Source organism: Lactuca virosa, chromosome 9 (assembly GCF_052849685.1).
Source record: "Lactuca virosa cultivar CGN04683 chromosome 9, Lactuca_virosa_CGN04683_v6, whole genome shotgun sequence".
NCBI lineage: Eukaryota > Viridiplantae > Streptophyta > Magnoliopsida > Asterales > Asteraceae > Lactuca > Lactuca virosa.
Genome location: NC_136434.1, coordinates 135,234,642 through 135,261,999, shown reverse-complemented (window position 1 = coordinate 135,261,999; position 27,358 = coordinate 135,234,642). Strand labels below are relative to the sequence as shown.

Here is a 27,358-nt window from a genome sequence, read left to right as displayed (position 1 = left end):
CTCCCTGACGCCCCAGTACGTTTTTTACTTTTACTTTGGTTATTTGGAACGATTTCCTTACACGTCCTTGCATTATGAGCTGTGTTATGGCATCTACTACACCTTCTTATTTTTGGTTCCTCAGCTTGAGAGGGAATACGATTAGTGTTTTTTTGGTCTACCGGCTTGATTTATTTCCATCACAGGAGGGTTAACAACCATAAGGTCATCCGGAACCTCCCAATCACTAAGTTCTTAAAGAGGGTATACAGCCTACTCATACGTTCTTCGATATGTTTCAATTTTATAAGCATCTATAGCCATATGCCCACAGTGATCAATTTTCAAGTGCGTTAAAACCATTATCACATGACCACATGGTAAACCAGTTAGTTGCCAATATCTGCAAGAACAAGTCTTTTCCCTCAAATTCACTATGCCACCACTTTTGAAGTCGTGCACTTGATATGTTGTATTGTCCACACCGGATACCGACCATCCGTGAATCCCCTCTTTATTTTTTTTAACCATATATTCAGCCCACTTCATAAGTATTGTTGTACTTTTTCTGTTAAAACAAACATATATTATTATATATGACATTTGTCATATAATTTAAAAATAAACATAATCATACCTGCATCCATCCGCCGTTTGTAAAACCATTTATGCATAAGTGCACGAAAGAACTCAAGAAGTGGTAATATAGGCAACTTCCTTGCTTTATTTGATACAACATTCATGGACTTCGCACTATTTGAGGTCATATAATCATACCTCATGATAGGGTAATACGCTCTAGTCCATTTCTCACGTGTAATTTGACTGAGATATGTCGCTACATCATCTCTTATATTACGAAGTCTCCCCCAATAGAATTCAAACTCAGTGGTTTTGTAAGCTCTTACCAGCTTCCAAAACAAAATTGCTGTTTTTTTGTTTTTTCCAAAGGTGTGGACTATGTTTCCTATTAGATGAAAAGCACACAATCCATGGTGAGCATTTGGAAAAACATTTTGAATACTTATTGCAATTGCGAGTGCCCTATCTGTGACCATTGTCATACCTTCCACATCACCAATGCATTCATACAGTTTTTCAAGAAACCATGTCCAAGACTCCGTAGTCTCTTTTGGGCAAATTCCATACCCAATAGGCAAGATATGATTGTTGCCATCCATGGCCACTGCATGCAAGATGGTGCCTTTGTACTTTCCCTTCAAATGAGCATCATCCATAATAATAACTTTTCTACAACACTCTCTGAAAGCACGTATCTGCAACAACAATATAAAAACCATTAATATATCAACAATATAATTTGTTTAGAAACATTTAAGAAAATAACAAATATATAACCGCGCATCCAATAGCGAAAAAGCAATACTCAAAACGATCCTCCGAGTCAGTTTTTATGTACGCCACAGTACCAGGATTATGTTTCTTCAGATTGTGAAAATAAACTGGAAGTTTGGAGAAACTTTCTTGGGGGGTCCCCATCATCAATCCCAGAGCAAATTCTCTCACATGCCATGCTTGTGAATAACTCACATTTATTTGTATCAAAGCATTCATATCTCTAATTATATCTTTAGGCTTCCAAACTCTCAAACTTCCTTGACCCATAATGTCATGTATTATGGTTCCCACAACTTCTCTATTTGCTTGCCTATGATTTGGGTGTATAAGCAATGAAGAACATGTATGCTCGTCATTAAACGTCTTAATTTCAAACATTTCTGTTCCTTTAATGAGAGATGCGTATAAACGCCAATGACAGTTTTCTTGCATACAAACAACCTGGTACCGAGATTTTGAAGAATTTTCAACCTTTATCTGAAACTTTTCTCCAACAGCTTTCAATTTAACAGCAAACGCTGGCTCTTTTTTGGTGTTATAGGTTTGATTGACAATTAATTTATCATTCGGACCTAAACTGTGAAATGGTCCAGGTTCAAGAATAGGTTCTGGACAATCAGGAATAGAAGGGATACAATACCATGGATTAAAAGCAGTTTTTTGTTTCGTGTACTCATCATCTGACCACCCTTCATTTGATTTTTCCTCACATCTTTGATCATCAACTTCAGGAACTTCTCCAAACTCGAACAAATTATGACGTTGTAATTTAGTCATCGCCCACTTTAGCTTCTTTATCATTATCTGATACAAAAGTATCATTATCAGATACAAACTTATCAGTAACCGAATTTTTTTTTTCATAACCCACTGGCACTTCATTTCCTATTCCCCTTGAACGGTTTCCATCACATTGGTTTTCTCTACGACCTCTATTAGTTTTTGCTGAATTAAAGTGGTTGTTAACCACTGCTTGTTCTTCAGCTTCTTCACCTACCGCCGTTTAATACAAATGCACCGTCTTCTTTGATTTAGACATTACATGTCTCAATTGAAATACATCAGTTTCATCTTCAAGCTCCATGACATACCCTAACTCTGGGTGCTTAAAAGACAAACATATATGACTATTTAGCACACCTGCCTCACTTCTAACCATTTGTAATAACATTTCATGGTCAATGTTAGGAGGAAGATTTAAACCATAGTTTTTCACATTATTTCTAACGTAAACCTCATCTCCATTAACTAATTGCCAAGACCCTCCCGTACACAAAATAATAAAACTGATTTTACAAATCACTCTCCACAAACACAATGAAAAAACAACTTCTACTGGTAATTGAAACTCACAAACTCACAAAACCCCACTAAAATACGTCTATAACTCCTATAACTGATCCGCAGAGGTGTACACTGATCCGCAGAGGTGTATACTGATCCGCAGAGGTGTACACTGATCCGCAGATGTGTACACTGATCCGCAGATACACTGATCCGTAGAGGTGTACATTGATCCGCTGATAACAGTTCTGTGGATTTCCAAACAGTTCTGTGGACTGATATTAAACATAAGTTCATTATTTTTAACCTTTTTTGTCAAATTTTTTACATAAAACATAAGGTATTAGTGTATTAAAAAAAACTAATATTAATAAACGAAAAGAAAAAATAGAAAAAACGAAAAAACGAAAAAATAAAAATTAAAAAACTCAAGATCCGCAGAGGTGTTTCGGTTCCTCAGAGGCAAACGTATTACATAAAGCATTTCATTATTTTTAACCTTTTTTTGTAGAATTTTTTACATAATAATTACATAAGGTATTAGTGTATTTAAAAAAAAATTATATTAATAAACGAAAAAGAACGCAAAAAAACGAAAAAACGAAAAAAAAAATTAAAAAATCAAAAAACAAAGATTCCGCAGAGCTGCAGAGGATCCGCGGAGCCTTCAATGAAGTTTATTTCAAAGTATGTTTATTATGAAGGTTGTATGTTTATGTTTTCTAAAGTATGTTTTGTAACCTACTTAATGGTATGTTTATTATGCAGAATACCGGTGTGTGTAATTTTATAAAAAACATAGAATATTTGTATAATTTTTATTAAACACACAACTTTTATAAACGGATAATTAAATAAGAAAAAGGAAAAACGAAAACAATTTTTTTTTACATAATAATCACATAATACCTTATGTGATTAAAAAAATATCAATAAACGAAAAAACGAAAAAAAAAATGAAAAAACCAAGATCCGCAGAGGTGTTCACATTCCACAGAGGTGTTTATGGTTCCGCAGAACCCCCTCTGCGGAACCTGTGGTCATTTTCTGAAATCTTCATTTTTTTGGTCATTTTCTTCAAAACCACCCTACATTTTGGTCATTTGCCGAATAAGCTCTAATTTAAATTAGTCAACATAGTCATATCATATACATAAGGCTGACGCCTTCTTCCCCCAGCGCACCAAAAACGATGGAAGACTTCAGTAGTTCAGTAGTTCAGTGCAGATGGTTCATCTATCTCCATCGAGTTCTTCCTTCCTGGCGACACCTTATCTCCAACAGAGGACCACCAATGACCACCACTTTTGCCATCTCCGATCGTCAGTAACTCGCTGGAGCTGTCCGTCCTTCGTCGGAAACGAAACAGACCACAACGTTGTGGCATCAGTACACTCTCTTCAAGAATTGTTGAAGACTAAGTGGAAACAAACGCCATCACCATTGCGGCGAAACGTTTATCAGATGACACATACCACCTTCGATCTGTTCTTCCTCGCTTATACTCGACTCTCCCTTTCTTTCTCTACTATCGATATGCTTTTTGGATCCAATAACTCACCGGAAAAGAAAAATGTGAGAGAACAAAATTAATGCACACCAAACGCACATATTGTCTATTATTCTTTTATGATTTTTTTTCTTTATATTGTGTTTTATTCAATCATGATTACAAATATATGAAAATATACAGTCATTTATAAATACAATGTCTCGATTCTAAAGTGATTTAATCATTTGCGAATATTTTTGTATCAATATAGATATATTAATTAATTCAATCCTAATATAACCTTTTCATATAGAACTAGTAGTTTATTTATTTTTATTAATTTATAAATGAAATTGTATGTTGATTTTTAATAAAAGTTTAAGAAAAAATTGTATTCTTTTAATAAAAAAAATCACTTAATTCCTTTTGTAGGTAATTGTGTGAATTTTAGGAAGTTATGATTAGATTTTAGTAGTTATATTTTATTTAAAATATATAAATATATATTTTTATATATTGATTGGAACATAATTATTTTCGTGTTCTCAACATTTTAATATTATCTCTCTCTCTCTCTCTCTCTCTCTATATATATATATATATATATATATATATATATATATATATATATATATATATATATATATACTAGAAATGTTATAGGCCCGTGTTAAGCACGGTCCACGAAGGATAACTTGAGTTTTTTTCTTGGTTGTTTAAGAATATTGTGCTAGTAACAAAAAAATTGGAAGTTCAATGCTATAAAAGGTAAATTTTCAACGTAAAATACTTGAATAAGATAAAGAATATGAAAATACAATGCTATAATATACAAACAAACGAAAGTATATTCCTATTTTAATTTGATCGTCAAAATCTGGAGAACTCTCACATGACACCCCGACAATGAATCCAAAGTCACATCAACATCAAACTTTAAAGGATACATCATAAATATGACCTTGCCATTCTAAAAACTCATGAACTATGCATATTTTCTAGTTATCTTCAGCTACCCTCATCACACTCTCCAAACTATCCAGGTGGTCATAACACCTAAACCACACCAAATTGCACAGCCCACAGATACATTCTACAACAAAAACAATATTGCAATTTTTGCATTACACTTTGAAATTTCTACCCAATTATATTGTATTTAGATCAACTGGTGCACGTGTCCATTCTCATCTACCGAAGATTTAATTTCCCATGCTACAATATTGTATATTGTTTGCATAGACTGGCTCTGTATATTATTCACACTATTCAATCAGCTCCAAAAAGAAACATCTTATTATAAACTTCATGGGGTAATAAAGTAAGAACATCTTCTAGAGAATCACTTGCAGAGAAGGAGATAACGAAACACCCTCATGCCACATTAATAGTAGTAACTGTCGTAAGACCCTCCATATTCAACAATAACCTGTAAAAGAAGTAAAGAAGTACAACCATGTTTAGTTGGACAAAAATGGACATGGCTTTCTTGTTTTTCTAAACTAAAAAGGCATTATTGTTGTTCTTGAGTTTCATTTTGAAACAATTTTCTAAGTTTCAAATAAAGAAAAAGCAACCCCAAATTAGAAAATAGAACAAGCAACCAATATGCCCATCTTATGATCTATCAACTTAACACCAAAAGTCAGAATCATATACTTTTGATTATCAAAATCGTAAACAACATGCATTCAACGCAGTCTCCGGCTTGAAACTGAACAACACTAATTTAACTAAATTTCGAACATCCTACATGATTTCATCTCCCAATTTGTTACCATTTTCTAAAATCAAGTAAGAACCTTTTTTTAAAAGGGAAGAAAAGTAAGAATCCTTCTAAAAATCATTTTGTCGGTTTCAACTTCATATCAAGTCTTGCTTCAGGATGTTGGTGAAATTCCAGAATAAGTCCAAGTATATGTTCATAATTTGTATGGGCGATGTTAAAATTAGGCATATTTAGTGGAAATCAATTGTTATTCAGCATCAGGAAAAGGATAAACAGACGTTGTTCTAGAGTACAAAGAGAGAACCCATTTAGATTCTAAAAGTATGGATATGCCAAAATAGTGTGGATTCGTAGGGTAGAAACAAAAAAACTAAGAGTAGAGGAGACGATAGAAGGAGTATGCCCCAATTTAAAATCCAGTCAATTACCTTTTACAATTTAGAATCTTTAAACCTTGTTCTTGATGTCGTTTCTCCTATGCGACAAGATCTACCAGATGATTATCCTGATTTAACGAATCATAAAGACTTTACTGACCCTTACCCTTGAAATTTCTTTCTTCCCATACCACCCCGACAAGAAATCAGGGTTTTTTTTGTGGATGATGGCGTCGTTGTTCTGAGGAGGAAGTTGGACTTGTTAGAGAAGAATGAGAAATGCTAAATCGGTGGATCTTTTGATTTCAATTTGGAGAAGATGAAACGTTAAAAGAGAGGTGAAGAAGAGACGTGTTACATTGTGTTGGTCAGAAAGACAAGTTATGTGGCATACTTAAAACCTTGTGAATTTGATGTAGGCGGCACACAAAAAAAGCCCGGAAAATATAAGGAGGGAAAAAATGAAATGGGGGAGGGATGGTAGCGTCGTAGCAGTGGAGGGTTAACTTCAATGGTCCCAGGAAGACAGCATGTGTTCGTAAGATGGAAAGGGAAGATTGGCTTCTGAAGTTGGTCAAGCATAATGAAAACGTTTGGAAGCAACTTCTCGAGGGAAGGTGAATCGGTGGATCTTTTATTGTGCCGGTCGGAAGGTAAGGTAACGTGTCGTAATTGGAAGTGGGTAAATTAGATTTTGAAGACACCAGAATAAAAAGGTTTTCATATATAGTAATATATATATATATATATATATATATATATATATATATATATATATATATATATATATATATATATATATATATATATATATATACAAATGTTGGATCGAGTGAGGACTCAAAAGTAAGTGAGGACTGCGAGAACAAATCTTTGCTGCATGATTGAAAAATAAAATGTGAAGATTTGATTTTATTTATCGTCAATATTTTGGGTGATGATATGACATACCAATCCAATTGCCCAAAAAGCCCAATTTCCAAAATATTTTGGGAGATGAAAAAATAAAACAAATCTTTGCCCAAGGCCAAGGCCCAATCCAATTGCCCAAAAAGCCCAATTTCTAAAATAATCACCCAAAGCCCACATATGGTCCAATTATTCAAATTGGGACCCAATCCCTTTCATGGGCCTTCACCCAAGAGAGTCCACTAAAATCTCAACAGCCCAACAATAGGATTCAGATGGGCCAACAAGGCCCAAGACAACCAAAGTCCTAATAGACGAAGCCCAATCTACTGAGTACGCACAGGGTGCACGCTTGAGGGCTTGTACGTGCATCGTACCTGCTTGTACGCCCAACGTACTCCACCAACTTGGCCAACTTCCCATTTTCAGCTCTTAATCGATTAAGACTTCAACCCAAACTCAGATCTGACTTCCTTAAGGTGGTTTATCTTGTAAAGTTGCCAACTTTACGTGCATGCATGGCTTAATGTGGCTTTAGAGCTGAAAAGAGCTTAATAAATGACTTAACACATGAATAGGATCCAAAATCACCATAAAGTTTGCACCTTTATGCTTAAGAAACCCATAATATGACCAGATCAACAAGGATAAGCTCCAAAAACGACCTTAGCTCACAACCAACAACCAAAGATACCCTAAATGACCAAAAACAAGCCAAAGAATAGATATATTAAATGAGATGACAAGCTTTGAGCTTTATACCTCAAAAGCCACAAAAAGAAGGTGCTAAAGCTGGATCTCAAGTCTCTCCTCCAAAGAATGAGTCTTCAAGTTTCTTCTTCTACCACTTCAAGATGCAGAACACCCATCAAAAGATTTACAAGAGCTCAAAAGCACCACATAAAGGTTAAGGAATGAATTCGGGTTTTCAAGGGTATGGAGGCTGGTTAAACAAGGCAAAAAGATGCTATCTTATGGTTTATATATGGTACAAGCCCTAACATTAGGGTTTCTAAACTGCTCATGTACGCTAAGCGTACTCCAACTACACCCAACGTACGTGGATGAGATATGCGACCAACCTGCATGAGTATGCCCAACATACTCAAACTTCCCTGAAGTTGACAATTCTGCCCCCTAGGGACCAAATCTGCAAAAACCTTACACCCTCAAGGGTCTAAACTAAGAAGTGCAAAGAATCAAGTGTTAAAGGTACTCCTATGAAACTGAATCAAAGGCCTTCTCAAAATCCACTTTGAAAATAATAAGAGGATTTTTCGAAGCCTTACTCCAGGCTACCACCTCATTTAGGAGAAATGGACCATCCTAAATTCGTCTCCTTTTCACAAAGGCAGACTGCTCCAAACTGACAACAAATCCAATAACTTCCACTAACCTATTAGCTAAAAGTTTACCAATAATTTTATATTGGAAGCCTATTAGAATAATAGGTCTATAATCTCTAATATTCTTCGGCTCTCGAACTTTGGGGATGACACTAAAAAATGATGTGTTACAACTTTTTGGAATCGAACAATGACCATGAAAGTGTTGAGTGAAGGCCACCAAATCATAAGAAATAAGATCCCAATATTGTTCTAATAAACCAAAAGAAAATCCATCAGGACCCGGAGCCTTATTTGAACCACAATCCCAAACCACCCTTTTAATTTCATTGCGAGAAAATGGGATCTGAAAAAAATGAACTTGGGCCTCTGAAAGCATAGAGAAAATACTTGCATCAGTAGTCGGGCGCCTCCCATTGTTCCTAGAGAAGAGTTTTTTCTTAAAACAATTGGAATTCCTTCTTAACCCTCCCAGGGTCATCAACCCAAATTCCATCTATCATAACACCGCTGATAGCAAGCTGACGCCTTTTTCGATAGATAGTGCGGTGAAAAAAACTCGAGTTCTCGTCCCCCTCTATACCCCACTGAACTTTCGCCTTCTGGGCCAGCTCCACCCTAGATCTATGATCCAAGTCCATCAACTGTTTAATAGTTGAAACCCTCTGTTCTCGAAGGTCGGCACTACCACCATCAAGCATAAGAGAAGCATCAATGGACTCAATCTTGTCTTGCAAATTTTTTCTCTTTCCAATCAACCGATCTCGAGTGCAAGAGTTCCAAACTATTAGATTAGATTTAAGAAACTGAAGTTTCCTCTTAAAAATAACCCACAAATTATCAAACATACCCCCTATCAACAACAGTAGACCAAGAGTCACGGACCACAACATCAAAACCATCAAACTCAAACCAAGAATGAAATAAACGAAAAGGAGACGGACCATAATCAACACGGTGCTCCAACAAAATAATAGGGCAATGATTTGGAATATTTTTTCCATAACTAAGCTTGTGAGGTGAGGAAAAGTCCTCACTATTTTTTGAGTTCTCACTGGAACCAGACCCTATATATATATATATATATATATATATATATATATATATAGAGAGAGAGAGAGAGAGAGAGAGATAGAGAGAGAGAGAGAGAGAGAGAGAGAATTACTAATCTAACTCGATTCCCTAATGATTTTTCTATTTTTAGCCAAAATTTACAAATTAGCCTAAAATAGCCATCAAAACCGTAGACGAATAATATCGTCTACTATTTCGCCTCACTCATCAATGGTTTCGGTTTTTGTATAAAATACAATTCGTTTTTCCAAAGCAAAACTGTAGGCGATTTTATTGTCTACGATTCGCTCTCAAAAGTCTACGGTATCCCAAACCATAGACCATAAAATGGTCTACTGTTTTGGCCAAAAAAGCTACAGTTTAATTTATGTAAGTCCCAAATTCGCTTGATATATCAATCAGATCCGACTGATGGTGCAGAATCTCAATCAATCGGATGTTGCCAGATCAAAATAGAATAGAAGGAGAAGAAGAATAAGTGAATCTATGATGTATTCAATGAATAGAATGATGCTCCATACACATAGTACACCCACTAGTTCTTCTCTCTCTAAAACACCTTGAGTTTCACACACTTAAGCTCCTCTAGCCGTAAACTGATTACGACCACCGCCGAGAAACCCTAGCCGCAAACGCTTCTTCGGCCGTGAACCCTCCTTCGGCCGTGAACACTTCGCAGATTACGTGAAAAACAACGTTTTCACCTCTTTTTGCTCCAAAACTCGATCAAAAACTCGTTTTTATCAAAAACACGAAGAACAAACCCCCCTAATTTTCAAAGATCTATCCAAAAACGCAAAAATCCTTCAAAAATAAGATCAAATACGCTCCATATCTGGCCAAATTAATTGATACAATCCAAGCTCTAATACCAATTGTAAGTCCCAAATATGCTTGTGTATCAATCAGATCCGTTTGATGGTGCGGAATCCCAATCAAACGGATGATGCCAGATCAAAATAGAGGAGAAGGAGAAGAAGAATAATATGAATCCCAATGTCTTGATGAATAGAATGATGCTCCTTTATATGAGATTCACACACTAACACACACTTAAGCTCCTTTCTCTCTATCTTCTCTCTCTAAGTCGTACACTCACTTATGACTCCACTAACACTATTTATATGAGACAGACAACTGCAAATGGGTTCACGGCCGTAAACACGTTCACGGCCATAAACACGTTCACGGCCGTAAACACGTTCACGACCGTAAACACCCATACAGCCGTAAACTAGGCTGAAAAATATAATTGCCTAGAAAAGTAAAGTATAAACCATATTTTAGACCCAACAATCTCCCCCTTGGTTTATAGCTTTCTTTTCTAATTGACCCAACAAACTCCCCCTAAAAATGTAGCTGGCTTTTCTTGTCAATCTCCATTAGGAGCTTGGCTTCAACGTTTATCTTTGATTTCTTCACAGCTTCAAGATGAACTTGATGAATCTTCAATAAATGACTTCATCTTGAGAAGTTGGGCTTTTCTTCAAAAATTGACTCTGAACGCACGTTGGGTGAGGAGGCTTCTTGAAAAGATTCTTGAAAGATGGCGCTTTCAGCTTGAGAATCTTCAGAGAGAACAATAGAGAGATCTAATCTCCTGGATCACTTCAGCAAGTACAAGAATAACAACAAATTGATTGAGGATGCTTCAATTAAATCTGTCACATGATCTTCAAGTGCAGCGTCACCTTGCTTCCGGGGTTGAAGGATTGAATGTTTAAAGAATAATCTTCATTTCTTGCTCCTTCGAATGAGAATTCTTCGATGATCACGGACGAAGCCTTGGCTCAGAAATCTCGATACAGTCTCCATGAGTCTCGTCTACATCTGAATTCACTTTTCAAGACAAAACAAAACTAAAAGAAAACTTAGCACACAATATTTTTGGATTTTTTTATATTTTCTGAAAAAAATAAAACAAAAACAAAAATATTTTTGGATTTTTGATTTTTTTTCTGAACAAGAAATAAAACAGAATATAACACTATTTTTGGATTTTTAATTTTCTGATTTTTGTTTAATTTTTGAAATTTTCTTTTATTTTTGTTTGATTTTTTTTAATTTTAATCCTCCCCCTAAATTTGTGCATAGAGGAAAACTATGAACAAATTTAACAAAAACAAAAATATTTGGGATCAAAGTTGTGAGACAGTCCCAACTTGTTTATCAGTACCTTCACCTTCATGAATAAATCTGGTCAATTGCCGGTATTTTGATCCACTTAAACACGAAGAATATTGACAAACTTTTCCAAATATACCATTCAGCTGACGATGACCACTGGTATTGTTGTCCACTTAAATTAAGCAGCGAGATCTACAGACAACCTCTAAATGGTTCAATTTTAGTTGCACTAGAACGTGTTCCCCACTTCCCGATATACCCTGGTTATCAAGAACTTCCAAAGAACTCCTTACGTTAGGTGAGTAAACAATTATTAAGGAGGAAGACATATTTAGAGATAGGTGCATATGTTGTGTTCCAGGTCGGATCTCTTTCCATCACGCAGAGGGGACAACATATGACTAACAAAGATAGAGGGTTATAAAGATAGAATGTTGCATATGCTGTGTCCCAGGTCGGATCTTCTCATCACGCAGAGGGGACAACATATGGCCAACAGATAGAAATAATTTCATGGATAAGGAGGTGCGTAGAATTAGAGTTGCATATGTTGCAATCCAGGTCGGATCTCTTCCAATCACGTAGAGGAAGCAACATATGACTGACAGATAGAAAGCAAGAAAATAAATTCCTACAGACCTACTTTATCAGAAACCCCCAGTTGCCCTATCAGAACCAGAATTAAGTACTTAAGTCCGTACATCAAGGAAAAGTTAAGCCACAGTTCTATATGCGTATTAATTTAGTGTATCCCGTGGGTTCCCGTGTTTATCTCACTGCTCAATCTACCCGAGCGTCGTATGGTCAGTCCAAACAATCCTATCTAAATCCACACTATCAAATCCTTTGTGCCTACCAACACATTGAACATAGAATCTAGACAATTCAGATTCAGCACCTTACACTGGTTTAGACTGACCGTTATCACTTTATCTTGATATCACTTCCCAAACAATACCCACTAAAGAAAAACTATAAGAAAGAAAAAAATTGTCTTCAAGATGAATCAGTTTACGATAAACTCAGGAGTATCGAGAAGAAAACTCAAACCGTAAGTCACCGATTGAATTTGCATCTAGAAGGTCTGAGAACAGCACGCATAATCTCAGAACAAATCCGAAATTTCTTCACATCGTTAAGCACAAAACCCATGTGTGATCCTCTCCTTTCTTCCTTTCCTTTCTCGCAAAGGACACATGCTCTCACTTAAAGTTCTGAGTGTTGTACAATTGAGAGATGTATCCAATCATGTGCCAGGAACAACCACTATCAACAAACCGAAGTCTGATGATATGCCTCCATAGCTGTTCCGACACAGAGCGGGGTCAGTTGATCTTTGGAACCCAGTCCATTTTGAAAGTGGGTTGACCTTTGTCATCTATGCAAGGAACTCTCTCCCACGACATGTCCTGCTTATCACAAACAGAAGATGAAGAAATATTATAGTCATCAGGTGATTTGGGAGATTAAACCTTTGGTACCCATCTGTAGTTGGGTTTAACCCATTTCTTTTTCGATCCGATGGGTGCCTCAGTACATGCTTTTGAACTTGAAGCCGATCGCCTAGATGACTTTGACCTAGCCGGTTTTGGTTTCGTTGGAGCATTTCTTGAAATTGGCTTCTTGGTCGGCATTCCCTTCTTGTTGTTGGGAGTTGATTTCTTTGCATTGGGAGTTGAACTCTTGCCCTTCGTGGCATTCCAGTCGCCATTGTATGAACTTGACCTTGAGGGGTTTCTTTTGGAAAATCTCCCTCTTGGCGCGTTCTGCCACCCTTGTGCATAGTAGGGAACGTATGCGCGATTTGAACAGTTTCGGGCAATGTGTCCAGGTGTTCCACAGTGAAAGCATGTCTTTTTCTTCACTGGGAAGTTGTTTCTTCCTGCCCCTGGTGGCGTATCCTTGCCTTGTATTTTATTGTTCCCACAAGCACACTTGCAACAAGCACTCTGTTTCACTGGAATTGGTGGCCTGTATTTCTCAACAGCAGGTTTGTTAGGAGTGACTGAGTTAAAGCAATAGGTTCAGAGTTCAATGAGACATTGGTTTGTTCAAAAGTGTTCTCCTTGTTCTCTTCTTCCACTACTTTACCTGCACAAGAAGTAGAAACATCAGTATTTTTCATCTTAGCACCCTCAGTTGGCCCTGATTGTTCAGTCTTAACTGAAGCTGAAGCAGGGGGTTGGCCATACTTAAGGTGTGCTTCATTTTCAATTTCTTCCTTAGTCAGAGGGGTGAAAGTGTAGTGATCATTGAAAGGAGGTGGAACATCATGATACCCTAGAACCTTGTTTTGATTATCTTTAAATGTTAATTGTTTTTCTATCATGGACACAACTACCTCACTTGACACATCAAATTTCTTAAAGTTGAATTGAGCATCTTTATATTTTGCTTTTAATGCATCAAGTTCGGCAGTCACATCATCAAAATCTTTCTTAGGTAATTTTATAATGAACACACTTGTCACTGTATTCTGCCTGTAATTTCTTATAATCATTTGTTTTGGCCTCTAATTGATCTTTCAATAATTTCTAGCCTTTCCTAAGTTGGTACCCTTCGTATTTTAGTTCCCCGTTCTCTCTACGTAGTAATTCGTAATGCACACGTAAATTCTCCAAGGAAATTTCATTGACTTTGATTTTTGAAGAACTCATTGTTTTAAAAAAAAATATGCCCTTTGACTATAAACCGAGAAAGTCAACCTTAAAAGTCAAATTTAAAAAGTCAAACAGAAAAACTAAATTTGAAAATTTGAAAGTTAAACAAGAAAGTCAAAGTTTAAAGTCAAAGGTCAAACTTGAAAGTCAAAGTCAAAATTTTAGGTTAAAAGTCAATTTAGAAAGTCAAAAAATAAAAACTAAAAACTTGGGTTGAAAATGGAATTTTAAGATTTAAAAAATTTAATTTTGGGCAAAAAGTGGAAAAAATGCGAAATTAGGTTGAAAGCAGCGAAGCCTTATGAATTAAATTGGGAAGGAATGTAGCATCTAGCAAGCTAGATGAGTTGGAAGGGGCGCTGATTGATTACACAAGGGATCCGAGTTCGATCCTTGCAGCCCCCAAAATCCCCCTTTTTTTTTTTTTAATAAACGTTGAACGAGAAGAAGGTTGTTGAACGAGAAGGAGGTTGCTGAACGAGCAAGTGGGCTGAACACGTGCTGGGCCGGGAACCTGCTGACTGAGAACTCCTGCTGGGCCGTGAATTGTCCGAGAAACCCTAATTCGTGATTACGGCCGCCGCTGAGAAACCCTAGCCGCAAACTGATTACGACCGAGAACTCCTGCTGGGCCGTGCACTCTGAGGGCCGCAAACTTCTGAGCCGTAAACGTCCGAGAAACCCTAATTCGTGATTACGGCCGCCGCTGAGAAACCCTAGCCGCAAACGCTTCTTAGGCCGAGAAAGCTTCAATGGCTGTGAACCCTTCTTCCGGGCCGTGAACCCTTCTTCCGGGCCGTGAACACTACTTCAGATACGAAAAAAACAGCGTTTTTCACCCTATTTGCTCCAAAACTCGATCCAAAACTCATTTTTAGGAAAAATGCAAAGAACAAACCCCCTTATTTTGCCAAGATCTATCCAAAAACGCAAAAATCCTTCAAAAATAAGATCAAATATGCTCCAGATCTGCAAAAATTGATTGATACAATCCAAGCTCTGATACCAATTGTAAGTCCCAAATCTGCTTGTGTATCAATCAGATCCGTTTGATGGTGCGGAATCCCAATCAAACGGATGATGCCAGATCAAAATAGAGGAGAATGAGAAGAAGAATAAGTGAATCTATGATGTATTCAATGAATAGAATGATGCTCCATACACATAGTACACACATACTAGTTATTCTCTCTCTAAAACACCTTGAGTTTCACACACTTAAGCTCCTCTAGCCGTAAACTGATTACGGCCGCCGCCGAGAAACCCTAGCCGCAAACGCTTCTTCGGCCGTGAACCCTTCAATGGCCGTGAACACTTCGCAGATTACGTGAAAAAAATCGTTTTTCACCTCTTTTTGCTCCAAAACTCTATCAAAAACTCGTTTTTATCAAAAACACGAAGAACAAACTCCCCCTAATTTTCAAAGATCTATCTAAAAATGCAAAAATCCTTCAAAAATAAGATCAAATACGCTCCAGATCTGGCCAAATTGATTGATACAATCCAAGCTCTGATACCAATTGTAAGTCCTAAATCTGCTTGTGTATCAATCAGATCCGTTTGATGGTGCGGAATCCCAATCAAACGGATGATGCCAGATCAAAATAGAGGAGAAGGAGAAGAAGAATAATATGAATCCCAATGTATTGATGAATAGAATGATGCTCCTTTACATGAGATTCACACACACTAACACACACTTAAGCTCCTTTCTCTCTCTCTTCTCTCTCTTAGTTGTACACTCACTTATGACTCCACTAACACTATTTATATGAGACAGACAATCGCAAATGGGTTCACGGCCGTAAACACGTTCACGACCGTAAACACGTTCACGGCCGTAAACACCCATACAGCCATAAACTAGACTGAAAAAATATAATTGCTTAGAAAAGTAAAGTATAAACCATATTTTAGACCCAACAATTTAATTATTTGTTTTTATTATTTTTATTATTATTTTGATTTTTTATTAAAAAAATATTGCATCATATATGATATTTTATACAAGCTACAAAAAAAACAAAAAATTAATATATGTTTTTTTTACGAAAACCATAGGTTCCTTAGTAACGTACAATGTGCAAGTATTTAAGGCACTTTTTTGCTTTGAACGTTTGTACATCGTATGTTTTTTAGGAACCAATGATTTTAATTTTTTTTTTTTCCAAATCTACTAATTATCCTATTAAACAAGAAAAACAGGAAAAAAAACTTTCAAGATTCGAAGATGCACGTTGTTGTTCGTTGGATACTCCATTGAGAGAGATTTCCAAGCTTCACATACACACAAGCTATAAAAAAAACTTTATATTTTCTGGGCCAATGAGACCTAAAACCATAGCCAGCCAACTAAAGAGTAGCCCAATGACCCCAAACCGTAGTCAACGTATCGTTGACCGTAGTCAACTTCATGTTGATCGTAGGTTCTTTAATGACCTACGGTTTTTGTGGCTAATTTTGACTAATTGCTAATTTTGACTAAAAATAAAAAAATAATTAGGAGATTTGGCAAGTTATATATATATATATATATATATATATATATATATATATATATATATATATATATATATATATATATAGGGTTAGGTTCATGTGAGACCACTATAGTTTGTGAGACGGAAAGACACAATCCTACCCACTCATTTTGTAGATAAAAAAAACATTTTTAAAATGCAAAATAATTGAAAATTTTCGAATTTTTTTTTAAAATATTGTTTTTGTCACTTTTTTTTATCCAAAAAAAATAAAATAAAATAAAATATAAAAAAATTATCTTTTTTTTTTAAATTTCCGTGAAATATTCTAGTAGAATATTAGAATATTCTAGTAGAATATTAGAATATTTTGCATATCTGACAAATCTATTGGAATACTAGAATACTAGAATACTAGAATACTAAAATATTTTAACATTCTAAAAATCACATTGGAATATTTATAGTGTAATATTCTATTATAATATTTCACGTATTTAAAAAAAAACGGTAATTTTTTTTAATTAATTGATTTATTTTTTATTTTTTTAGGTAAAGAAAATGACGAAAATAATAATTAAAAAAGAATTTTCGGATTTTTCATTTTATTTTGCATTTTAAAATTATTTTTAGATTGCGTCTCACGGTCTCACAAAATTAACATTGTCTCAAATAAACAAATATATATATATATATATATATATATATATATATATATATATATATATATATAAAGAAGTTTAAGATAAGGAATATGGTACCAAATCAGTTGGTAACATTATATTATTAATTGGAAACTAGTCACTAATTTTTCAATTTAAAATTTAAAATTGTCATTTTGTCATTGATTATATTTAAACCACAAAGAATGTTATGAAATACATATAAATAAACTACTCACTATTTTTTTTTTCTAAAAGTACTGTAATATTCCAGTGTTCATAAAATAAAATGTTTGCAATCATATTTTAGTATTTTAAAACAATATTGCTAATATATTGCAGTAAAATATATTAGCAATATTGTTTTAAAATACTAAAATATGATTGCAAACATTTTATTTTATGAACACTGGAATATTACAGTACTTCATTAGAAAAAAAAATAGTTTGAGTTTCTCACAAAAATGGGCTAGCCTTATATATATATATATATATATATATATATATATATATATATATATATATATATATATATATATATATATATATATATATATATATATATATATATAGGGCGAAGTTCAATAGAGAACCATAATTAACCAAGGAACCAAGGAACTAATCGTGAGCGTCGGAAATCATAACGATCAACGAGCAAGGAAATAGATGTACACTTTTACATTGGACGCACACATACCGGATTATACCAAAAAATTCATCATTTACAAAATACCTACCACTTTTTTTCGTTTAAAATTTTTTTTAGGCCATGTTTTTTATCAAAAAAAAAAAAACCGAATATATCGTTGTTCACGATTTTCGGTACCCTTTCCATAGAGATCCATGATGATATATAAAAAACAAACTTTTTTTTTCGAAAAAAACCCACTTCATTTTCTTTGATTAAAAAAGTTAAGGTCTATTTTTTATAGAAAAAAATTAATAAATATATTAAAATTCATATTTTTTGTACTTTTTAAACATAGATTCATATTAATGTTAAAAAAAAAACGATATTTCAGTTCAGATTCACATTGTGAACCTGTTCAGATTCATATTGTAAACCTGTTCAGATTCACATTGTGAACCTCCTCAGATTCACAGTGTGCATAATAATAATTCAGATTCACGGTGTGCATAATAATAATTCAGATTCACAGTGTGAATCTGAAATGATCGGAGCTTTTTCACATTGTGAATGTTAAAATTTGAAATATTTACAGTTTAGATTCACAGTTAAATCTACACTGATCAAGGTTTTTTTTTTTTTTTTTTTTTTTAAATCGGTGTTGATGTTTATTAATATAGTACAAAAAATTAATATTTTTGGTATAATTAGTTTTTTTTTGATAAAAATAAACTTAAATATTGAAAAAACTAAGAAAATTAAGTGGGTTTTTTTCGAAAAAAAAAATTCGTTTTTTATATATCATCATTGATCTCTATGGAAAGAGGACGAAAAATCGTTAACAACGGTATATTCGGTTTTTTTTTTCGATAAAAAACTTGGCCTAAAAAAATTTTAAATGAAAAAAAGGAAGTGAGTTTTGTTATAATCCGGTATATGTGCGTCCATTATAAAATTTTACAACCCTTCCTTTTGTCGTTGATCGCTTTAAATTCCGACGCTTTGGATTGGTTCCTTGGTTCCTTGATTAATAATGGTTCTCTATTGAACTTTTCCATATATATATATATATATATATATATATATATATATATATATATATATATATATAGAGAGAGAGAGAGAGAGAGAGAGAGAGAGAGATGTAAGTTCAATTAAAAAAATAAAAAATGTTGAGAATTGGGGAATCATTATCAACCATTCATTTATTTTTACCGCAAAAGCCTCCATCGTACCGATGAAAATAGGAGAGGAATACATATATGTATAATCATAATCATTTATGATTACTCAATCTGTGAATAGTCATATATAATTACTGCCACCAACTGTTATAATCATTTATGATTACTCAATCTGTGAAAAATTATATATGTATAATCATTTATGATTAGGCATATACGTATAAATATGTATAATCTTATATAATTATACCTCTCTGCTATATAATAATTTATGATTAGGCATACGTTATTGCTGCCGGTACGCTGGAGCATTAAAGCGGCAAATGAGAAATATGTGGCTGAGGTTGAATCTCAAGATCTCTATTTTTTTATTAATCTCAAGTGAACCCTCCCCTATATATATATATATATATATATATATATATATATATATATATATATATATATATATATATATATATATATATAGAGAGAGAGAGAGAGAGAGAGAGAGAGAGAGAGAGAGAGAAGTTTAAGATAAGAAATATGTACCAAATCAGTTCGTTACATTATACTAATTGGAAACCAGTCACGAATTTTCCAATTTAAAATTTGAAATTGTCATTTTGTCAATGATTGATTATATTAAAACTAGAAAGAATCTTACGAAATACATATAAACAAACTAAAATTGCTATTTCATACCCTAAAAAGTGGTTAAAATGTTGCTATATGCATGAGTAATCGGGTATTGCTGATTAATTAATTTTTTATTTTTATTGATCATATATCATGCTTGGTTTATAATATTGCTTTTACGTTATTTTATTTATTTATTTATTTTTTTCATTTCTACATCTCAGTCTTAATCTATCTTTATTTGATGATAATGTTATTTTTCAGTGTCCATTTAGTATTTGTTGAAGATTTAAAGAGTTAATCATATATGATGTCAAAAAAATTATTTTATTGTTATATAAGTTTTTTATTTCTTTTTTAACAGAGCAAAAGATTATTATTATTATTAAGGCTAGCTACGTATTAGAAATTTTCTTACGTTACACTATATCGAATAAACTCTAAAATGGGGATAAACACCAGCTATTCCAATTACGATTTGTAATGTGCGCCCTTGTTTTAAACCACATGAAACTATTCGCCTTTATTTCTTCATAGATCACCATCGGGACAAAGTTTTGCAATTGAATGCCTTGTTGTTCCTTGGTTTATATAGAATCCAGATTCCAGCATATCGGAAGTAAAATCGTGTGAAGGACTTTCTTTACCTTTCAAGGACATGCAGAGTGATTATGAGTATAAGAGGAGGTCGTTGATTGAGCTAGGGGTAAAATTGTCTAAGTTGCAACAGTTACCAATAAGACTCCAATAGGGGTGAACATTTGGACCGAACCGGACCGGCGCTTGGACCGGACCGGTTGTGGAGAATATTGTGGACCATGGACCGGACCGGATGAGTCGTGTCCGTGTCCGTGTCCGGGTCCGGGTCCAAGTCCGGGTTTTCCGGTTCTTGGACCCGTTTGGACCGCTACAACTTTAATTGCATAGAGTACAAGTCGTTAAAATAACTTTTTAGGTTTGATACGATACAACTTGTAAAAATGATTATGTTTTCGTTTCATGCATAACTAATCTACCTTGATGTTATAATATTATAAGTTGCAAAATTAATTTTCCAAATAAAATCAACTAACATATAAATCAAGTTCACCAAGATCCCTTTCATATGATTTATCTATGAAAGATACATAAAATTCAGAATTATAGTATAAAATGATAGTTAAAAAGTTGAAATATTTCAGCTTTGATAGCTCAACTTTGAAGGATTGTAACTCACTGAATATAATATCAAAATCAACAAAATTATAGTCTAAATTTATCTACAAACTGTAAACTAAATGTTGGAAAAAACCTCAGGTCAATCCGACTTAAAACGAATGAGTTATGGTTGTTTAAAAAATTTCACAGATTACAAAATTTTAAAAAACTTGCTGAAAAGCTGAAAATTTTCAGATTTGATAGCTCAACTTTGAAAGACTATAACTCATTGAATATAATACCAAAATCAACAAAATTATAGTCTAAATTCATCTACAAACTGTAAATTAAACGTTGGAAAAAACCACGTGTCAATCCGACTTAAAATGAATGAGTTATGGTTGTTTAAAAATTTTCACAGATTACAAAATTTTAAAAATGTTGCTGAAAAGCTGAAATTTTTCAGCTTTGATAGCTCAACTTTGAAAGTCTGTAACTCATTGAATACTATACCAAAATCAAAAAAAACTATAGTCTAATTTCATCTACAAACTATAAGCTAAACGTTGGAAAAAACCGCGTGTCAATCCGATTTAAAACGAATGAGTTATGGTTGTTTAAAATTTTTCACAAATTACAATTTTTTTTTAAATCGGGTCCAACCGGTTCTAAACCTGGTAAAAACCGGACCGGACCGGGAAAAAACCGGACCGGACCGGGATGGATTCCTAGAACCGAGAACCGGCCCGGGGGTCCAAAAAAACGGTCCGGTCCGGTCCACCGGTCCAAATGCTCACCCCTAGACTCCAATGTATTTGAGCGGAAGTATGTGTAAAGTAGGTGTTCCACAGTTTCAACTAACTCCTAACAAAAGTGCTAATTTCGATTTGGTATCGTAACCCCTCTCCTCACTAATGCATCTAGTGTCTGTATTCTTCCTAGACTCGCTCTTCGGCAAAAGTAATAGATTTTTAGGGGTGGTCATTTGTTTCGGTTGAAACTGTTGGTGTCGAAGGTATGATATTTTTGTTTAATAAATTTTCTAAATGCATTGATTATAAATTTACCAGAGTTGTCTCATACGATGAGCATACGATGACTAATAATCTGTTATGATCCCACATCGGCCGAAAGTACTATAAGTTGGTGGCTTATAAGTCTAGGTTTCCCCTCCTCCTACAAGCTGGCTTTTGGGAGTGAGTTCTACACTTGGGCTTATGGCATGATACGGGCCTAGTATGGGATGGGTCCGTACCAATTGGTATCAGAGCCGTCCCCATCTTTCGAGGTGCCAACACTTGGAGTGGTGGCCTACGGAGTGGTGGCTTGGACCAAAAAGGGGGTGCCAACCGTGACCAACGTAGCCGTGACCAACAATGACTCGGAGTGGTGGCTTGGACCAAAAGGGGGTGCCAACCGTGACCAACGAGGACGTTGGCTCTTCAAAGTGTGGGGTATTGTTATGATCCCACATCGGCCGAAAGTACCATAAGTTGGTGGCTTATAAGTCTAGGTGTCCCCTCGTCCTACAAGCTGGCTTTTGGGAGTGAGTTCTACACTTGGGCTTATGGCATGATACGGGCCTAGTATGGGATGGGTCCGTATCATAATCCTTTTGAACATCAAAGTTATGTTGATTAATAAGATTGCAACAACTATGAAGTTGCAACGAATCCGATTCTTTTTTAGGCTTCCGTCCTAAAAAGGTCATGAATATAATTGAGTTTTGTTTCCTTGTCTCATGTTAATTAAGATGCATCAAACAAGTGTGGGACTAGCCCACTTGGTAAAGACTTTGCCTCTTAGATTGAAGGTCTCGAGTTGTAACCAAGACGTGAATAATTTCGTGATACTAGCTTCTAATCATTAAATCCGCCGTTCAAATAAAACCCAGATATATTGAGATTAAAATCTCAAAAGTTATTGTAAACAGCAGCAATAGTCTCCCAATAACATGATAAGTTTGATTTTAAGTTGATGAATTTGAAGGAACTAGTGGAGAGGTGGATTGTGTTCACAATATTAATGATTTGTAACAGAGCCTTAAATAATAAGGAGCAGGGTATTGAGATACTACCAAGGATAGATTTAATTAGATTAACCTTCCATCAAATGAGAGCAATTTGCATTTCTAATCGAATAATTTTGCTTGAAGTTTGTCTACGGCCCCTTCCAGATTTTGATTTTGTTAAGAAGCATATTGGCACCCACAGGTAGTCACAAATAAATGAATGGGAAGGAAGTTTCTTGACAATAAAGTAACATCACCATGTTATCAATTTGTGTCGGGATAAGAAATATCAAATACTTTTGCTTGGAAACGTTCACTTTGAGACTGAAGGCTTGTTGAAAGTAACGAAGGATTCAAGTAACGTTTTGAAAGCTGGAAGTGCAACAATCTTTGGAAAAGTTTACTTTGAAGGCTAGTTGAAAGTAACGGGGGATTCGAGCAAGGTTTTGAAAGTTAGAAGTACAACAATCTCCTATGAAGATGGCGTCATCTATATAGAATAAATGTGATATAGTAGAACCTTGGTTAGGAGTTGTGAGACCGTGACAAAAGCACCTAATGATCGGGCATTGATCATGATTACATGGAGGGCCTCCATGGATACAATAAATAGGAAAGCATATAGTAGATCTCTTTGCCTAGCTTCTTTTTTAACATCAAATTCTTTTATTGGAGCCATGTTTAGGAGTATGGGGGTTCTTGATGAAGAAAGATAACATGTAATATATTATCTCCATTTATCAAGGTAACCCATTAGAGCCATGAAGAAGTCCAAAAAGTCCCAAATTAAGGACTCAAAGGCCTTTTTGAAATTAACCTTGAAAACTATGGCTTTTTTATGTGTAAAGCAGATATTGCAACAGAACAATGATGCTTGGTTAAAACCTATTTATACGTTGGATGCTAGCAAGGTCAAAGAGAGTCACAATGTGTGTTCTAAGAGGCCTATAATTTAGAAAAGGGAAACAAATAAAAGGCATTATAACCAACCCAAGAAATCAAGAAATGGCATGAATGTTAAGTCTTGTTTATATTGTATAGAGATAGGACACCAGAAGATGAACTGCTCCTCCTATCTCACTGTGTTGAGGAAATATGGTCAGACTAACACTTCATATATCTATATGATAGAACTATTACTTTTTCATGATACACTGGAGTATATGATACTACATGAGACATTAATAATTGATATTATGTGCATATGTTTAAAAGAATTAAGTAATTGATTACAGGCGGATTAGTATTACATGCTAGAGACATAGAAAATGTTGTAAAAATTACTTAAACTTTTGAATCCTCGAAATCCAACAATCTACTTGAAATCCAACGTCTAAGACAGATCTAAGCTAAAAAAAAAGACCTGATGAACTTTTTTATGTTCAAATGTGTGCATATATGCACTTTTTTTTTGTGTTTTTCGACATTTTCAAGTTACAAATCTTATAAATGTTGGTATTAGAATTTCATTGTTGTGTTGATTTCGAAAAAAAATACAAAATATGTACATATGCACATTTAAAAAAAATGGTGAAATCTTTTTTTGAGCTAAGATATAGCTTAGACGCAAGAATTGAAGAGTAATAATGCTCTTTGTTATGATAAATGTTAGAAGTTATCGAGTCTCTCATATATTTGAGTTCTCAAAAACACTTAGCCATATATATATATATATATATATATATATATATATATATATATATATATATATATATATATATAGGATAATATAAATAAAAACTATAAATAGTGTGAAAACGTAAAAATACTACTTTTATGCTATTATTCTGCAATGAATTTTATATGCACAACTTTATGTCATTATTCAACAATGAATAAATTAATACTCACAAATAAAACTAAAATTAGAACTTATTACAAAAATACACATACATAAATTTATAATAGAATAATGACATTCTAATAAATATATGAATAAAAAGACTTTAATATTCATATTTGAATTACTTCAACAATACACATATACAACATTCATTGTAGAATAATAACATAAACGTAATGTTTTTACGTTTTCACATTATTTACTGTTTTTATTTGAACTTACTAATAATATATATATATATATACATATATATATATATATATATATATATATATATATATATATATATATATATATAGAGAGAGAGAGAGAGAGAGAGAGAGAGACTTCGCTTCAAATGAGAACAATTATGAAATCTAGAATACGAGAACAAATTTGGGTCATATATTTCTTTTCCAGCAAAACGCTACAACATACCGACACAATGAGGGAGAGGTAATACTCATATGTGAATATAAATGTAAGTATATTCACATATGAATCCAACACCTCCCGTATCCTCCGCCACTAACACCTCCATTACCTCTACCATCACCTCCGCCACCAACCACCACCACCATCTCCACCACCATCATCGTCACCAAAAACTTTTCCACCTACTGACACCACCACATCCACTACCACTATACCACCATTGTTACCGCTATGCTACCCTTGCCACTGCCACCGCCACCACATCCGCCATATTTATATTTAAATAATAACTTGTGAATGAACACATACTTTATTTATATATGAATATACTTATTCATATATGAATAAATATATATATATATATATATATATATATATATATATATATATATATACTTATTCATATATGAATATTTTTCGTTGCCATCAACACCTCTACCACCCACCAACACTACCACAACGACTGCCACTGCCACTGCCACCACCAAGAAATGGCTTAGATAGGGTTTTTTGTTAATATATTATATGATTAATATCTTAATTTGAAATAGTAATAATTAATTAAAAATTAATTTGGGATTAAAATTTGTGATAATTAGAATTAATTAAAGGTATAGGGACTGAAATGTAATTATTCAATAGTTTAACAAAAGAGAGGATCTAGAATCTCCGTAGGAGGGGACAGTTTTACGGACACCAAATAGGGTTTTTGAAAGCCTCCAAATGAGATAAGGAAACTAGATAATTGTTGGATTAAAATATTATTATTTTGAATTCAAATATAGGATTTATAGGATTATCTAACATCTATATAAAGGTCTATACCACTTGGATTTCGGGCCACTACCTCATCCCTCAAGAGAAATATGATTTCCTCCCCTCTCCCCTCTCCTATATTCAATCCTAGGGTTTCCTAGGGTTTTGGGTGTGACGCATTTGTAACGACGTAAATTTTCAAACAAAATTTTCATTTTTGAAACACATTAAATTCTCATTTCACAATCTCAAAAACATAAGTATCCCAAATGACAATCATATCACAATGTAATTCACAATCCCAGAATCATAAAAACATCTCCCGCCAGTGTGTACAATCATGCCGGTGCCTTGCCGCGATCCTCGGAACTACCTGAAATACATAACACATAACACGGTAAGCATAAAGCTTAGTGAGTTCCCCAAAATACCACACATAGCACATCAGCCACTCGAGGCTATAACTCAATAAGACCCTCCGGTCAATGTGTCTCAGTGGGACCCTCTGGTCCCACAACTCAGATGGACCCTCTGGTCCCTCAACTCAGCAGCTCAATATAATACACAGTAAGCATATCACAAAACAAATAGCAGGATATCTCAATACACAACTCATTCACATAAGACCCTCTGCTCACACATAAAAATTACCACACAAGGTAAGTATAGTGAGAAGACTCACCTTGTAAGCTAGCAAATGAAAACCTCGAACTCGGAATCTCGAACTCTACCCACCAGTCTAGCCTCCGCCTAGCACATAATAATTATCCCTAATCAATATTAGCTCTCAAGAAACTAGACTAACCCTTTTATACTCACAGAAGGGTGAAAATACCATTTTACCCCTCCATAGGCTTAATAGTCCACACTTTGACCAAATTCTAAAAGTCAACAAAAGTCAACGGCAGGGAGTACGCTGCGCGTACTCGATCTCTACGCTGCGCGTACTCGGCTGCCATGCAGGCATCGGGGATGCTCGACCCCTACGCCGTGCGTATTGGGATTACGCCCCGCATACGCCCCAGTTTCACTCTCCTCACATTTTTGGTCTTAACCAGTTAAGACATAGGCTCATATCTCATATCTGGACTCTCTAATGTCTCTTAATCCATAAAGTCAGTGACTTTAAGCCTTTGCATGGCTGATTAGGCACCAACCTCCAAAATATACACTCTTTTGTCTCAAGGATCTCATAACTAATGCATGGAGTGATTTCAACAACCAAGATTGGATTTTTATGACATAACACTACTCATACACTCAAAAGGGGTTGGTCCTAGTCTCTAGAG

The 27,358-nt window shown here is 34.5% G+C and overlaps 1 protein-coding gene across 1 annotated transcript; it reads right to left on the bottom strand.

Moving 5' to 3' along the window:
* Nucleotides 1-252: 252 nt before the first annotated feature.
* LOC145139822 (uncharacterized) lies at nucleotides 253-25,471 on the bottom strand. Its single transcript, XM_079073517.1, has 6 exons — nucleotides 25,389-25,471; nucleotides 2,479-2,624; nucleotides 2,210-2,331; nucleotides 1,339-2,142; nucleotides 617-1,256; nucleotides 253-491 (listed from the first exon to the last, which is right to left on the bottom strand). Exons 1-6 carry the CDS (start codon nucleotides 25,469-25,471, stop codon nucleotides 253-255), a joined length of 2,034 nt encoding a protein of 677 aa, XP_078929643.1.
* Between the last annotated feature and the right edge of the window lie 1,887 nt (nucleotides 25,472-27,358).